Source organism: Monodelphis domestica, chromosome 7 (assembly GCF_027887165.1).
Source record: "Monodelphis domestica isolate mMonDom1 chromosome 7, mMonDom1.pri, whole genome shotgun sequence".
Lineage (NCBI taxonomy): Eukaryota > Metazoa > Chordata > Mammalia > Didelphimorphia > Didelphidae > Monodelphis > Monodelphis domestica.
Window position 1 is genome coordinate 116,601,893 of NC_077233.1, and position 17,683 is coordinate 116,619,575.

The following is a 17,683-nucleotide window of genomic DNA, read 5'->3' on the forward strand; positions in this document are numbered from 1 at the left end:
TCCTTTAGAAGTTAAGCCCCTTCACTAAAAGCAGACTGAGTCAGTGCCACTCTAAGACAATTGCATGTTTTCATGACAATAGCTTATTAGGGAAAAAAAAAACCCAACAGTGGGTGTAGGGAACTGGAAAAGGAAATTCAAGATCATTGTATTAAGCACAAGGAAACTACCTGCACTTTCATTATCTGTCTTTTTGTTTTGTTTTTTGCTTTTTGCTTTTTTTTAACCCTTTGGTTGTTTTGCCTCTCATGGAATTTATCAAATGCCATATTGTTTAGCATGACTTTGGCCTTTGAAATGACCAAAAATGTAGCCACTAAATTTTTATGACGCAAATTTTGTGACCACATGCTTGCCTTATTTTTCCATGTTACGAGCTCAGAAATACACAGCAAGTTCATTTTCAACTGGTTCTACCCAATGACTTGGAGCCTTTTATAGACAGTGCTGTAGAAATCAGGAAGAAGGATCTTATTCTACAAGCAGAAGTTATGAATGTGCTCCCCTGTAAGAGCATATCTCTCTTAATTTCGAGGACTAGCCTTCTCTTTTCCCTAAACTTAGTGAATCTTGGTGCTGGAGTAATTTCTATGTGAAATTACAGAGAAGTCATAACACTTCTGGCCCTTACTCTATATGGGACAAAAAGGTATCATTTCTCCAAAAGGGCATCATTTGACCCTTTTCTGTAATGGACAATGGTGGAAGCTTCTTTGTAGCATCTAGTAAAGCAAGAAGGATTCTGAAGGAGCACCTCCAACATTGATGATTTAGAATTTGTTTCTCTAAACAGCTAGTCCCTACAGCAGATAGTGAGTACTAATATAGTCTTGTGGTCTACTTGGGTAGTCCTTAATGTTAACTGACCCTTTTGCTGCTAGAGGTCCTGCATTAATGAGTACTTCCACAAAGACAAACATTGAGGGGTCTAGGAAAGCGTGGGGAGAGTCTCTTTCATAGCCAAAATTAGCTGCAAAAATTATGTTCAATAAAGGACCTATATTTTCAAATGCCAATTTCTCTAACACCTTTTCTATAGACGTAGCATTTGAAACACAGGCATATGAAATCTAAGTTCCAGGAAATCTTTAGAAGTTATACATAATAATAGTGTTGATATAAAGGACCCAATGCCTAAATACATGGTCCCAGAACTTTGTGCCCCAAACTAGTATAGTTCATGGCTCACAGTTATAGAGCAGATGTGATTTAGGTCGAATCTATTCGACATGATACAAAATGCTTTCTTTTTTGTTGTGTTTTCAGTTTAATCAGTTTAATGATTAGTTTAGCTCACATTGTCCATATGACATTGGCCATGAGGTCATCTGAATCAGCCATTAAAATGGCAAAGAAAAAAAACCCAACATTGAATGTTGTGATTCAGTGCTTTCTTACTCCAATAAAAATGGCTGTATCTTTCCATTCCTGCCACTGAAAAAGAAAAATTCACATAAGTGGTCTTAGGTTCTTTAAACAAAACCTTTGCCATCCTATGTTCACAAAATCCAGTGCTTAACTAGAAATGGATTATTTCATTGATAATAATATGATAAATAATAATAATATCAGTAGGATTACTGGAAATAAGATGCTTGTGAAGAGTTCTAAGTATTGAGAGGAATAAAGAATATCTACAAAAGTAGTTTTCTAGTATTTTCAGGGTAGGACTAATACAAAGCAGGATATATGCTTTCCATCATTCCATGCTGCATCTTTTTCTCACTAGAAGCTTGGATGAGTAAAGACCATTTGGTCACCTTTCCTGGAGTTTTCAAAGGTGCAAACTAGAACCTTATAATTGTGGACAATTAGTTCAAGAAAATAAAATAAAAATAAAAGAATTATTAATATTGCATCTTCAAAATTATTCAATCATTCAGCTAAAAGAAGCATTACCCATATTCTGTATTGTGAAATCCCCATAAAATTTAACTTCTCTTACTGGGGAACATTATGAATTAATGGGGCCTAATTTGATTCTGATAGAGATAGGTATCAGACCTCTGAATTAATAGTTGCAGGTAACTCCTAGATGAGGAAATTCCCTCTTCAGATACAGTGAGACATTAAATGACTTGACTAAGAGGTCAAAGACAATATGTGGCAGAGGCAACACTTGAAATCAGATCATTCTGACTCCAAGACTAGTGCTCACTCCACTAAACTATGGTACTTTTCTGATTCTATTGATTCTGACAAATTAACTTTATATATAACTTATCCTTACTTAAATCTGTGGTTGAAAATCATAAAGCTAATGATTTTCAATCTAAAATTTTTAATTACTATGTTATTTGCAAATTAAATTTTTTATTAAAACCTTTTAAATATGTTATATAACAAAAATAATAAAATATTTCCTTTTCACATTAATTCTGACATAGAAAAATGAAATTGCTCAGTACTAGGAATAGTAAGATACATTCATACTTTCATCCTGAGAGCCTGAAAAGAAATCTTTAAGAAAAAGGGAAAATTACCTGTCATATTTTCATTCTATACTAAAAGTGCTTACAGAGAAATATATGAGATAAAACTAACTCAGGTAAGATATTACTCTAAGTATGGAAATTTTTGTTAATAGTGCTCTTGTATATTAAATGACTCTGGGCCATATCTAAAAAAAAGTACCATAACATCCCTTCCTCAGAAACCTGTAAGAAATTGACTTTTATTCTGAAGAGGATGCAGAAAGTAATTGAGTTTTTAAAAATTACTTAAAAAGCAAATCTTACCTAAAAATTAAGATAATTTTTTGTGATACACTATACTGTACTATTTCATGAAATCTGGCACAATCAAAGTTAATTCCCTTCTTCATTTATGTAATTACAACAACCAGATTCCCTTTTCCTTTAAAGAAAAACTTCTCATGCCACATCTTCAAGCACATCATGCTTAAATCCCATTTCTAAAAGCTTTCACTTTTTCCTGACAGATTCATAGTCTGTTTTCACATGCATTAGTTATCATTGAACATTACTGGTGATCCCATCATTAGATGAGTAATTTCAGGTAAAAAACTTTTTAGCTAAGGGAATGAGCCATCTACTGAAGAGTATGCCCAACTGAAGATGGAACAAGTGAGTGTGGCACGGTCACAACAAACGGTAGAATTTGGCTTCCTAGCCTAGATTTTTTTTTTTTGACAGTTGATTCTAAATCAATTATCATTTCTCTTCTACCGGTTGTTAAAACACACTCAAGCTAAGTAAGAGAGTAGAGGCACTTTTTTTTTTTTAATTACAAATCCCACTTGTCTGGGTTTCTTATACATGGACAGGGTGTTCTTTCTGATAGTTCACGATTTTTATCTTTGTTTTTGTTCTTCCTTAATCAGCCTACACAGCCTCAGGCACATCTCAAGCCAATCGATATGTGGGACTAAGCCCAAGAGACCCATCCTTCCTACACCAGCAACAGGTGGGCAAGTTTCACATAGGTGTAATGATATAGCCAAGCTTTTGCAACAATACCTTTTTACATGCTGCCACTCAAATCTGGGATTAGAAGGGGATTCTGCTGCATTTAGTATTTTTCATGGGAAGACTAAGACAAAAAATATTTCATATTCCAAAATGATTTCTCTCTTTTTTTGTTTCATACTTATAGACAAAATTACTTAAACTGGCACATAATCTGTTTTCATGTTTGGAGTTTATGTTATAGGATTGATAATTCTTAGTGATTCAGGTAAAGTGAATTTTTGGTCAGATTTGTATTGGCTTAATGCATTCAAAGGACAAACCTGTTAAAAATTTATTTGAAAATAATTAGCGTAAGCAGTACAAAATCCTAGTTCTGAGTTATTTTCCAGATGTTAAGATCTTCATTTTTATATTTTATTTCCAAAAGATGAGTTGTGAAACCAAATTCTCAGTACAACACATCATCATTCCTACTTTAATAAGTTTAAATTGATTTTCTGATTTGAGACGTGATAAAAACACGGTCCCCCCTTCTGCTTTTTTACATCATTTATATTTCAAGTAGCATTTTAAATTTCGCATCTCATTAATGCTGTAAATTTAATGCAAATGAAGTGTTTACCCAAACTGTGAAAATATACAGCCAGGATTAATGGTGGCTTATAAACAAATTAGCCACAGTCAAAAGCATGGGCCATATAAAAACACACTTTGCTTAGTTACAAGATAACAGAAATAAATCCAAACAAGTTAAAACTATATGATGTTTGTGTTTGTTACTCCCAAATTTTGATAGCAGAGCAAGCAGTTTGACATTGATAGCATATGAAATTTTATTAGGGGAAAAGTGAAATATCTCTGAAAGAGAAGAGTTTCTAACTGACATACAAATATATTTGTGTGTGTGGATGTGTGGGTAAATACACACACACATATGAGTGATTTAGTGCTCATGCCAACTAGATTTTCAACTAGACCTTCATTGTCTGTACTTCTTCTGACCTACTTAAACTGTGTTACATATGGAATTCTCTAGTCTCGTACAGTTGAAGGCCAAGGTGGCAGACTGTATATATTAAAGGTCACCACATGCAGAGTTCAGAGAAAATAATAAAGATGAGAGTTTATTCAAGATATTTGACGTTTTGCCAGTTTGGAAGGAAAAAAAAAAACCAGTGAGAACTAAATGAAAACATCTGTACACAGTTATGAAAATACCAAATAATAATTAGTGGTTTTGCCAGCCATTGGCTTTTCAGCATAATTCTCTGGTATGTTGCTTTTTTTCACCTCTAAAATTGCTGTAATATGAAATGTGTTATAATTACTATAATATGGTTCTATTTGACAAATGTATGTGTTCATTGTATTTTTAAACATATGCAGGGTTTATAGATTTAAAAACTTGTTCTTTTCAAAATCACTTCACATATTTTCAGAAATACTTTTGTCATGGGATTTGCATTCTTTATTTCCAGTTAATTTTTGAATTCATAATAAAGTGCCTCCACAGTTTCAACTTTTGCTCCCGAGCACATTTAGAACTTTGTCATATCAGTTCCATGTATTTAGAATTATGTTACCCACATGCCAACCTAATTTCCTCAGTTTCCTTGTTGGCTGTGTTCATTCCCTATGACTCACATCGGAGTTTCATATGGTTGTGATCAGAGAATCAGCACTTAATCAATCTTCTCATCTCTTCAGGATAAATTATCAGAATTTAGTCATTATTATTAGAATTTCACCAAAATTCAGATAGACCAAGCTTTTACTTTGAAATATTTATCTATTATTAATCATTAACCTCTAAAACATGTTTTCACCCCAGACCACTTATAGTGAATAAACATCCTGAAATTAAGGATTTATAACATGGGTAATATCTAGCTTAGTTCAATGTGATTGGTTTCCCTGGTATGTATTGTGTAAACAGATCCTTAAAGGGAGAATCTATAGGAGTTTCATCTCTATAATGGATTCAGTTAAATTTAAAATAACATAGACCATATTTTGCCTGTGCAATAGGAAAAATTAGTATTGTTGCTAGCATTTCAGAAACTGAATTCAGGAAAATTCTTAATAAGCATTCAGAAAATGAGGTCTTGTATATCATCTATAAATGTATAGTTTTAAAAAGGCTCTAATTAATTGGGCCTTGTTTTTAATCTTTTAACTTTAAAAGGATCTTAGAGATGAACCTATAATATTTATTATTTAGAAGGGGAAAAAAGAAATAGTTTAAATGATTTAATAGGATAAAGGTTATTTTTTCCTACATCAGAAATGAGATTGATTTACTATGTCCTTTCATTATTTTACAAAGATTTTTAAGAGACTACTCTTCTAGCGGCAAGTTCTAAATGCATTTGGTTTAAAACACATCATGATGAATGAAAAGGAAAATCAAGGGGTACATGAACTAAAGGCAATCAATCATTTTATATTAGATGAGAGAAATTCAAAATTAGAGAGCCAGTGGTTTTAGTCTCAGAGAGGTCTTTTAAACATTCACCATAGCCTTTAATATACACTGACCCCTTACAAATAAATATTGTCACAGGTACATTCTTTACTTCATTGCAGGGGACTTGATGAAGATTTATCCTTTTAGGTTATGAAAAAGTATTGATGTGTATTATTGAGTGCTCTATTTTTACCTAAAAAGAACTATAATGTAGCCGACATAAATTATGGTTAACAATAAATTTAACTTGGTTGGATACTTGTGACTCTTATAAATAATCTTTGCAGACAATTAGAGTTAAGCAGAACTATATCAATTTCCAAAACCCAGAGTGTCTGGAATTCTTGAATCTAGATGGGAAACACTAAATCCAATGAGAGCATCTATCACCAGTGAGAGTAATACATTTTCATATCTAAATACTTTGAAAATTATGCTCTTAAAGATGTTAGCTTGTTACATTGGTAGGTGTACATACATTAATTTCAAATCTGTGCAAGCTTTCGTACAATGGTCATTGCCAATGGAATTTGTTAGCTAATGGCCTTGAAATTCCAGCTGTTTATAAGCTAGAAAAAAATCACCAATATCATTATAAATATGCAATTTGACTTAAGTCTCCAGAAAAAGTCACATAATTAGTATGAATGATTTACAAAGATGCACGTGTATGTAAATATGTTAGCAATTTGCTGTTAAAAGTGATCTGCTCCAATTAACTGTAAAAGATGGCTCATGGCAAGTTGATTAGAACTCTCCTATAAAGTTTTCCTTCATCTTTTAACAAGTGTTTGAGTGTTGTTAAGTATTGGAACTAGACTGTCTCTAGGGTCATTGCTTAATTTAATGTGCTTTCTATTAAGTCTTGGTTTAAATCAAATCTTTCAATGAGAATTTCAATTGGAACTGTTTTCTTCTTAACTTTCCTTGTGGAAGATGGTGTGGTGGCTTGAAGAACTAATGGTTACTGCTTTCGCAAACTGAACTCTTTTGGTCTCTGCTAAGAAATATCTTCTTATGGTTTGGTAGTTTTCTGGAAGAGTGGAAGATTTACTATCTCTGACTTACAATCACTTCGGCAAAGCGCTCCTTTTCCTCTCTTCCCTAAATAGTCCATAAGTACATTTTGTTCATTTTAGCATGGAGAAATTGTACTCTCCCAATAGTATCTCCCTAAGTAAATGGGAATAATACAGAAAAAGATGGTATATTAAAAATACAGTAATCCTCTTATGTGTAATTCTATTAGAGTAGACTTAATAGATAGTATGAGAGAAGTCACATAAATAAGTGTGGCCAATTCTGGAACTGGTCTACTTCATAACAAATCTGCTAAATGCAGACTTTTTTGTCTTTGACATTGTAGACTGATTGGTAACATCATAAAACCATCTAGTAGACTTGATTATCCACATCAATTTTTAAGTCTCAGATTGTAATTTAACCAGAAAGTCCTACCTAACATTAGTCTTACCCAGTAAAGGGGGGAAACACATTTATTTTATATTATTGAAGGTTAGAAGTAAAGATATTGATATCAATAAACTTCGTATTTAAAAATAAAATCTCTCTTCTCCAGAATTTTGAAGGGCGTCTATTTAATTTTCAGTGCAGCTTTAAGTTTTTGGATAGGGTATATGGGAAGTCACTTTTGACTTCCATGAAGTGAGAAAGTAAAGCACAGTCAAGTTTAGTATGGAAGTATTATATTAATTTTCTCAAATAATCTCATAACTGTATTGCTATCTAATATTAGAGTTAATGGCTGAGGGGCTATTGCTCATTTAAGATCCTTGCATTACTTATTATAATCGCATGGATTTCTCTATGCTTGGGCTTGGGCATGATACATGTAATGCATGATGATTAGGGGCTATGATCTCTTTCACTGGGCTAACATGAAAAGAAATCACTGCAAAACCACCAGGTACATTCTTGAAACAAACCAAAAAAAAAAAGAGTTCTTTTTATTGAAATTACAATTTCCTCTCCACAAAAATGTATCCATTTTCAGAAACAGGATAAGTAGGAAGTTAACTTTTTTTTTAGGATGCATCATTTAATTGGTAAGCCCTTAGTGGAAATCCCCTTATGCAATTTATTGCAAAAAATGTAAACACAAATGATCACTGTAGAGTAGTAAGGAGTAGTAAGAGTCTAGAGTTTTAAAACCATTTGGATAGGTAATGGTGTTACTCAAGGCATGAGATTGAAGGGGGAAAAAAAGGATCCAAGCAGACTCACAAATAGAACTTTGCAGTAAAGTCAGGAAATAGGCTATCAACACTTAGCCTGTTCTTATTGTGTGTGTTATCGTAATTGACAACTTGACGTAAAACCATCTCACATGACCACTAGGGAGGTATGAAAATGGATAAGAGGTCACTTTTCACATACACTTGCTGGAAAGGAAACACATTTAAAGGAAGTTCTAGTCAAAATAATGCCCTATGCAAATGTTTAATATGGGCTTTTCTTAAATTAGAAAAAAAAATCATATCATTGCCTGCCTTTTATCTTTCATTCATTTTGCATTTCTCTTCTTGGACTGAAAGAAAATTATAGAGAACAGAGAGTTGAACAGTGTCCATTCAGTTCAGTTCAACAGGAACTTATAAAGGACCTAGTAGAGGTGAGATGCTAGGGGCAGAAAGACAAAGATGAAAGCAGCTCCTTTCCCTGATTTTAAATCAAACTAAAGCTGTATTTCCTGTCTTGTATTTAAAAATATGATTATTTTAGCTTCCTAATATCAAATTCACGAATATCATAGAAAAAAATACCTGCACATCAGGAAATTTTATTTTCAAATGATCCAAGTCAAAAACCATAGGAGGATAGGGACATTTGTAAATATGTGTATGTGGATATACATACATACATGTACACATACACACATACATATTATAATTTTTAGGGGAAAAATTTTGGGGGAAGTAAAGTGAAGAGTAAATATGAATCTGCTGAGTAGAGAATCAAAAACACTTCACTGACAGGAGGTCTGTGTTCTAGTTTCAACTCTGCCACCAAGCCTTTCTTGATCTTTGAACCCAGGTCTCAGATTCCTTAACAAGAGGTCTCTTGAAAACCAAAATAGACTCCCTTGAATAGGATGTCAATTTTTAAAATATTCTTTAAATTTTTTCCATTTTTATGCCCACTCCTTCCTTGATGATCTGACAGTAACATTTGTTGAGGCTATGTGATTATACAGGCTCGTTTAACATGATCCTTTTGCCATGGTTTCAACATAGATTGAGTGTGTTATGGAAGTAGAATTTTGAAATGACTGAATGTGTTGTGGAAGTCTTTCATATGTTGTAATCTGGTGCTACCAACATTGGATTAAACTAGGAATCCAAGTTCTAATTCTGGCTTTGCCACTCATGTGCTATTCAACCAGGGACAATCTACCCCCCTTTCCTATGCCTCAGTTTCCACATCTAAAACGAAAGGGCTTGATTAGATAATCTTTAAGGTCCCTTCCATCCCAAGTCAGTGAATGGTTCAGTGACATATATAGAGTACCCCTTTCTTTTAACCTTTTGAGAAAACTGTACCTTCTTTACAATCCTCTTCAAAGAATCCTGTTTTGTCCTTTCAGGAACCATTAAAAATGTTCCATGACATGACATGACATCCAATATTAAAGGACTTAGTTAAAACTCTTGGATTGGGTTTGTTTTTTTTGGAAAGGTCAAAAAATAACATTATTTGAATAAATTTGGAGAGCCTGAAGGAATTTAGATATTTTTTTCTCAAAGAATCACAAAACCTTAATACTGGAAGGGAATTCACATCATCCAGTGCACTCTATAATAAGAATCTTCCAGCTCCAATTTGTAAACTTCTAGAAAGTAAGAACCAACTATCTCAGGCAACCCACTCTATTTTGGCATAGCTCTAATTGTGAGGAAGTTTTCCTTACATAGAACCTAAATTTGCCTCTATAATTCCTACCCATTTCTCCTAGTTCTGCTCTCTGGAGTTAAACAGAACAAATTTTAACTATTTTTTTTTCCTTATGACAACCCTTCAGATAATTAAAGATAGATGTCATGTCTTTCCCCACCCCAGCCACCCTAAGTCTGCTCTTCAGGCTAAACATCCCAACTTCCTTCAACAAATTATCATATAAGATTCTCTCAAGGCCCCCTTAGAAACATGTAAGTTTACCAAAAGCTTTTTTAAAGTGGGCGGGGGCCATAAATAGAGTACTTGAGATTTGCTCCAAGTAGGGCTAAACAAAGGGATTATCGCCCTCCTCTTCCTGGACACTGTGAGTCTCAATGTTGCTTTGGATCATATTAGCTTTTTGACTGTCTCACTATTGGCTCATATTGAGATAATGGACCACTTCAGGCTTTTCAGCCTATGTCAAAGAAGTATAATATTTGTTGAACAAATCATTTATAAATTTGATCATTTATAAATTTGGTTTGACAGTTCTACCTTATTGACTAATAGCAAATTTTTAAAGGATAAATTTTCTCACTAGAGGCTATTAATGTGGTTGACTCTGCCAGTTTGCAAAAAAAAAATAATAATCAGTCACATTTATGTAGACCTTTAGTGTTTACAAATCACTTTCTTCACTACAATCTTGTGAAGGAGATAATGTCAATATTGTCATCCCCATTTACCAATTGGGAAATGAAGGTTCAAATTCATAAAGTGACTTTCTTATGGCAACATGTTTAAAGTTAGGACTCAAGCCTAAGTCTGTGAACTCTAAATTTAGAGTTCTGTTCACTATATTATGCTTTTTCAAGGTAAAAGAATATAGTGTGCTTGTATTTACTTTTTTGATTTAACCTTTTTGATGTGCTAAAAGAGCACTGGTAAATAAAAGGATGCTCTGAGTTGACCTAACTGGTTAATACCTAGAGACTTATTGCTGCTGATAATTGATGCCCTTTACCTATTCATGAACTTCTAAGATCACAGGCACACTCACATCCACACTCACACACCTCCATTGTATAATAATTGAAGTTCTTGACATCTTAATTGATGTTGCTAAAACAATTGTCTCCCCCTTCATTTCTCCCAGAATTTTTCTGCTGGTCAGATAGAACCCATTATTATCTTTTGATCCAGTTTTATATAAACTATGTGAGAACATCTTCAGGAGAGACTCAATTCTCTAATGCTTAGTTGTTTCAATTTATATTTAAGCATTTCAATTTTTTTTCTTTAATTTTGGGGATCTTTATCATGTCACATTTTTAGACATGAATTTTGTCCTATTTTCTGGGTTTCTGGACAAAATTATATTTTAATAATTGCATTAACTTTTCTATTAAGTCTAGCTAAATGTTAAAGGATCCCCAAAATGAATTAAGTGAAATGTTGTATATTCATCTTTTTATGTATACATATATGTTTGTATAAGCAATTTCCATGGCTTAGAAGAACTTCTGAAATTCTGTCACAAAAGAAGGAACTTACTAAATTTCACAGGCTGAATTCTCAAACCATCCTGGAAATTGTTACTTTTGATTTTTTCATAATTATAAAATCATAATTTCTAGCTTTTATGAGAGGAGGAAAGACATTTTTTAAAAGTATCATTTTCCTTAAAATTTATGTTTCAAAATATTACAGGAAAAATACCCATTTAAACTCAATTCAGCTTTTTGATAGCCTAACTTAAAAAAATGCATAAAACTGAGGACCTCCCCATCACTATACATGACCCACTGGAGATAACTCTTTAAGCAAAAAAGAAAATAAATTTACTAAGCTCATTATTATTTTGTTAATACCACATATTTCATATACACTATTCTCCAAAGGAATATAAATATTATAATACAAAACCCCTAGCTGCTTAAGCATCCATTGGATTGTCATATGATTATTTTGGCCAATAACATCTTGGATACTTGATAGGAGAACTAACCACCAATATGGAAAAATTTTTTTGGAATTGTATTTCCTGTCATATCAGTCATTTACCCTGCTTTATGTTCCTTTGGGATCTTTCAGAATGTTTTATTAATGTTAAATATGAACCTATCAATGAGGCTTTCCATTCAAGTAACCAAGCTTGACTAGACATTAAAATGTAAACTAAAAAAAAAAAAAAGAGCAATCATAGAGCCTGAGTTGGACAGGACCTCAGAGGCCATCAAATCCTACTCATATCTGAATAAGCATCCAACAGTGACTGGTTTCCAAGCTTATTTGTCTCCCTTTATACTCCTAAAATTATTGAAGACCCTCCTCCAAGAGCTTTGTATAGGTTGCTATCTATATATATATACTTATAATATTAGAAATTAAAATGTCAGCATTATTATGAAAATAGCTTTGACTCCATATACTGAAACCACCAATAGTCCCCATACTTTGAAAGTAGATACTCAAGAGTTTGCCCAAGTGGTCATCTAAACCTTTGCTTAAAGACTTTTCATGAGGAAGAGCCCACTATTTTCCCAGGGCATCCCATTCTACTTTTAGAAACATACATTTTCTAAAAAGAGTTTTTCCCCTAACTTACATTCATTATTAGTTCAAATTGTGACCTCTGGGGATGCCTAGAGTATTTTCCCAATACTATCCTTCATTTCCTTGAAGATAGCTATAATTCCCACCTCCGCCATCTCCACTACCCCCCTTTTCAGTTTACTATTGGGTCAATATCTTCAGTTCCTTCTAATCCTGATGTGGTTTGAGTTTGTGAGTCTCTTCTCTTTTCAACATCATAGTCAACACCTTTGGAAAAAAATGCCAATTTATCCATTTCCTTTCTAAAATCTTGTCCCCAGAACTGAATACAATGTTCCAGATTTCTGTTGACCAGATCAAAGTACAGGATTATCCTCTGCATAATTTGAAAACTCTGATTCTCTTAATCTAATCTCTCGTGACTTTAATATTCTCTTTTTTTGCTGCCAAATCACACTATTTTCTTCTTTTGAGGTTATTTTTGAGAGTCTCTTGGACAGCAAGAAGATCAAATTACATAATATGTGAAGCAAATAATTTGCTCTTCACTGGAAGGTCAAATATTGAAGCCAAAACTTAAATATTTTGACCACATAATGAGAAGACAGGACTCATTGGAAAAGATCCTGCTGTTGGGAAAGAGTGAAGGCAGAAGGGGAAGAGGAAAGTAAAGATTGAAATAAATAGATCAATCATGTCATAGAAATGATAAACATAAATTTGGACAGGCAAGTAGTGGGGGCAAGAAGGACCTGGTATGCCGTGGTTGTCCAACCAACAAAGAGTTGGACACAACTGAGAAACAGCAAAGATTCCAATTATTTTTTCAGACAAACTACTAGCTAGCCACTCTATCCTTTTTTTGTACTTGTGAAGTTTATTTTGAGGCACAAAGATAAGTGCAAAGCATCATAAGATTAGAGTTATAAGGGTCTTTAGGACCCATCTAATTCAATATCCTCATTTTTTTTAGATGAGGAAATGGAGGACCAGAGAAATGATGTGATTTTACCCAGGGACACACAAGAGCCAAGTAGCAAAGCCAAGATCCAAACCTAGGTGTTTTTTCCCCTTCAAATCCAGATATGTATTCCTATTAAATTTCATTTTATCAAATTTGACTCAATGTCCCATTCTACCAAGATCTTTCTGGATCCTTAATCTGTTATCCAGGATGGTGACCATGCCTCCTACCTTTGTGGTACTCAATAAAATTCAGTAAACATTTATGGATTACCTACTGAGTACAGAACTCTGTGCTAAGTGCTTGGAATATAAAGACAAAAATAAAGTGATCCCTACCTAAGGGGCTACGTGGTTAATATTCCATCTTTGTCTTTATCATTTTAAACAATACTGGGCAGAGCAAAGATCCCCGATATACTCCATTAAAGGTCTCCTTTCATGGTGGAATCCCTGATTGTCTAGCGCACATCTATCCATCTTCTCTAGAAGAACAGAGAAACTTTGTCAAATGCTTTCTGAAAATTCTAGGTAAATGATATTTTTAACATCCCTCTGATCTACCAATCTAGTAACTACATCTGTAAAGGAAGAGGCTAGTCAATCCTGATCTATTTTTGATGAATTTATGCTGATTCTCTGTGATCATTGCTTCCCCTTCTAAATCTTCACTAGCCATTATTTAATGATCTTTTCTAGATATTTTCCAGAAATTGAATTGAACGCTTTGCTTGGTAGTTTTTAAATTCTACTCTCTCTTCCCGTTTATTAATATCAAAGCATTTCCCCTTTTGTGAGTGTATAGAACCTCTCTGAAAGATAACCAGGGGTGATTCAGCAATCAAATCCACCAAATTTGTTTGTTGTTGTTGTTTAGTTCCCTAGGATAGATGTAGTTTGTGGCCTGCTAGCATTTTGCTCCATTCTAGTTATTATGTCTGAGAAAAAAGTTGTGATTTGGCCTTCTCTTTGTGATTCACCTGGGTCTATGAATAGTGCTATCCTTTCTTTAATCCTCTTCTAATTCAGTAGAGCCAAATAAACTCCCTTTGAAGTCCTTATCATTCCTTGCCAGCCTCAGTTCATTCTGAGCTTTAGAGTCTTAAGTTGGGCTCTGCATTTCATTGGTCTCTTCAGCTCTCTCTCCCTAGTTCTCCTTATTAGAATTGTTTCTCTTTGTATCTTTCAGAATTTAATTCTTAAATCTTGTCATTCTTCCTGGTCTGACTTTCCTTGTGAATTTTTTAGCAATGGAATCCTGTCTGTCTTTTCTTTAGATCCTTTGAAATCCTCCCTCCAGACATCCAGACTAGGCCTCACTTACCTCTCCTTTATTACACCTGCGGAGATGGAGTAATCACTTCCACACAGAAGTTACCCTCCTTATTATCTCCACAACAAGCTTCTCTCAAGGAGAAAGAATTCACTGTTGTTTAGGTCATTCCAATATGATATTTAACATAAAATCAGAATTTATAAAATTTCTTGGGAGAATTTTTCATGAAATTTTGTGAGAACGTTCAGATAGATAGAAAGATAAATATAAAACCCAGAACTTATTAAAAGATCTTACATTTTTTATAAACCAATAAAAAACAAATATAGATTTAGATCCCCATATTTTAATAAGCAGCTTCTTGGCAAATTATTTAGAGATAAGTGATTTTAAAAAATCTTCTTCAGGTCATAATACTTACCCAATATTTATTATTACTTTGTCCAAACAATAACAACAACCAAACAGCTTCCCAATCCCACCAACTCTGTTTAGGTGAAAATATTCCCATTACTAAGACTTTAAACTTAGGATTTCAAACTGAAGCTCACTATTTATAGCCCCATTTGGCCTTCTCAATGACACTTAATAAAGAAAACCCTGAAAATGTAGAGTTATACTTATATACGCCAGTCAAGAGTGCAAATTTTTTTTTAACTTTTTCAAAATGACAGAATTTCATACTTGGCATTTAATGAAATTATCACATATTTCCCTGTCTACTTATGGTACTGGACATTGAGATGTATATTAAAATATCATTTTAAAAATAAATATTTCCTTTTGAGGCTAATAGTTTTAAAATGGTTTTATGGCCTGTTCATGGGGGCTGTATCCTCACATGGACTGGTTAAATGAATGATTGAGGTAGGGTTTTTTTTGGGGGGGCCTAAAATATTGAGACATTTGTTCTATAATGATAGAGTTTTTTACAGTGGTGTTTTGACCTTTTAAAATAATCATCAAAATAGATTGGGAGGAAATTTTGCAATTTTTAAAAAAAATTACATTACTCAGAATTTCACGTCAGGAATCACAGTCAAAGATTTCAATATTCAGAATTGTATTTTACCACCGACTTATCTAGGAAACACTAAAAAATATAGTAGAAGTTGAAAATGACTGGCCATAATCAGTATCCTTAGGCATACTTAAGCTTTTCATGGAAAAACAATAAACATTTTCTGCAGTTAATCACTGTGAATGTCATGTTCTATAATGAAAAATGCTATATCAAGCAAAATGTACTTTATTTACAGCATGGATACCTAAAGGTTAAAAACCATAATTTTGAAGCATTTTTTCCCCTACAAAGCCAGATAAGTTTACTTTCTTAGGCATAAAAATAAGCAGTATATCTTTTCAATAAATCTGCTAGCACTGTAGGGCAGCTGTTAAACAAACAGAGCTGTATAGGGTTACATGAATAGTCTCTGAAGGGCAGAACTGATGATTGGGAGACCTGGGAAGAATTTGTTTCAGCTTGCATTGAGTGCATTCCTCCCTCTTATTTAAATGTAACACAGCAATTTAAATTCTGTTCCTTGGAGTTTATAATAAGATTAGAAATTCTTATCACCTCTTTCTAAGTCATGTCACTTTCAGTAACACTAAATTAATAAACTTCTAAACTTGTCAAATACTTGTGCACTTTTTACTTGGAGATAGGGAGAATGGGTGTAAGATGGGGACTTCTTCCTATAAACTGCATGTTTTCTATGGTTTGCAAAATGCATGCTTAAAGTTAATGATTATTTGACCTTAGTGCAGACTATTTAGTGTGTTGCATAAATACAAAGCATTTTGATTTTCTTTCTAAAAATATATATCACTATTGAACATTAACATTTTCTTTTATTTCAGCTCAATTTGTACTCTAATAATGGCTAATGGTTATGTTCTAAGCACAACTTTTTCTTGAATGCTTTAATTACTAGAGGAACATATTAAAGTAGCTTATCTAAAACAATCTTTAGGAATTTTGCTTTTCAAAGTAAGTTTTTCTTTTCTTTCTTTTTTTAACGTTATCTTTTGGGAAAGTAAGGTTTATGCCATGTACAGTACTAGTTTGCATGTATTCATTTAAATACTAAAAACTGTAGTACTGCTCGATCCATATCTGACTGCTAGGTTTCAATTGACAGCTGAGGATTTGTGACTGGACCATGAATCAAAACGGCAGGCATTTATACCCCAGTGCCAGTGAGGATACATTGGGAATTACTTGGCAAAGGTAACATTTTAATTATTTCCAAACCTACACTACATCTAAAAATAACATGAGCTACAATATCTGTTTTAACTGGCCTTTCAGAGAATATATGTCAAAATTTAGACACAATCTATGGGTATAATATCTTTTGGCTACGCATTCTCTTTTCATTTATTATTATTTCTTAAATAACTAAGTTAAGTTCAACCTTAAAAACAATTTGCAGCAGTAGAGTAATTTATCCATCTGAATTTCCAAATCAGGCATCAATACAATGCAAAAACAGGAACAAAACAGCACCAAGTAATTAGATTATAGGACCCAAAGAACCAAAAAAATCATTATTTAGTGAAGCACTTTCTATAGTCAATTTTCAGTTTTTCAGCATAACCCTCATTTCAATTTCTGCCTCCAACCAATAACTCAAAGCCATTTCATTAATCATCAACACTTCCATCAGTGGGAAGAGACTGAAATTGAAACTAAAATTAATTGATTTTGTTGTTAAATAGCAATAGCCGCAAAATTTGTGTAGGGCAGCTTATTGAAAATGGAGATTTGGATAAAGTGTGCATTGCACTTCATTTTATCCATTAGTATGAATGATTGAAAATTGACTTTACTTGTTGGGGAAATCATTTAGAAAGTTATGGTTCTGTTAGCAGATTATGTCTATTTTTAAGACATACTGTCTAAGCATGGAGAGACTCATTGCCAGTAGGCTGGCCACCCACTGATGAATTCTTTGGCCATGACTACTCATATTCAAAGCAAAGAGTCTAGTGAAGAAATCTTATGTAATGGTACTAAAGCAATTTAAATTAGTGAGGATGAATTACTATCAATTTAGGATTCTGAGGTATTTAAAGAGGAGAAAATCT

General features: G+C 33.2%; 1 protein-coding gene across 16 annotated transcripts in view; it reads left to right on the forward strand.

The window, feature by feature from the left end:
- NFIB (nuclear factor I B) overlaps positions 1–17,683 on the forward strand; it is a 293,450-nt gene that overhangs the window by 252,251 nt on the left and 23,516 nt on the right. For 7 of the 16 annotated variants that reach the window (XM_056805360.1, XM_007499573.3, XM_003341713.3 and 4 more), the window contains 2 exons: positions 3,344–3,426; positions 16,735–16,823. The exons of 3 other annotated variants lie outside the window; for them this stretch is intronic. In XM_056805360.1, coding sequence (XP_056661338.1) covers positions 3,344–3,426; positions 16,735–16,823 — 172 coding nt within the window. The remainder of the gene's footprint in view (positions 1–3,343; positions 3,427–16,734; positions 16,824–17,683) is intronic. 6 more of the 16 variants (XM_007499576.2, XM_056805362.1, XM_056805366.1 and 3 more) reach the window with 2 other exon arrangements.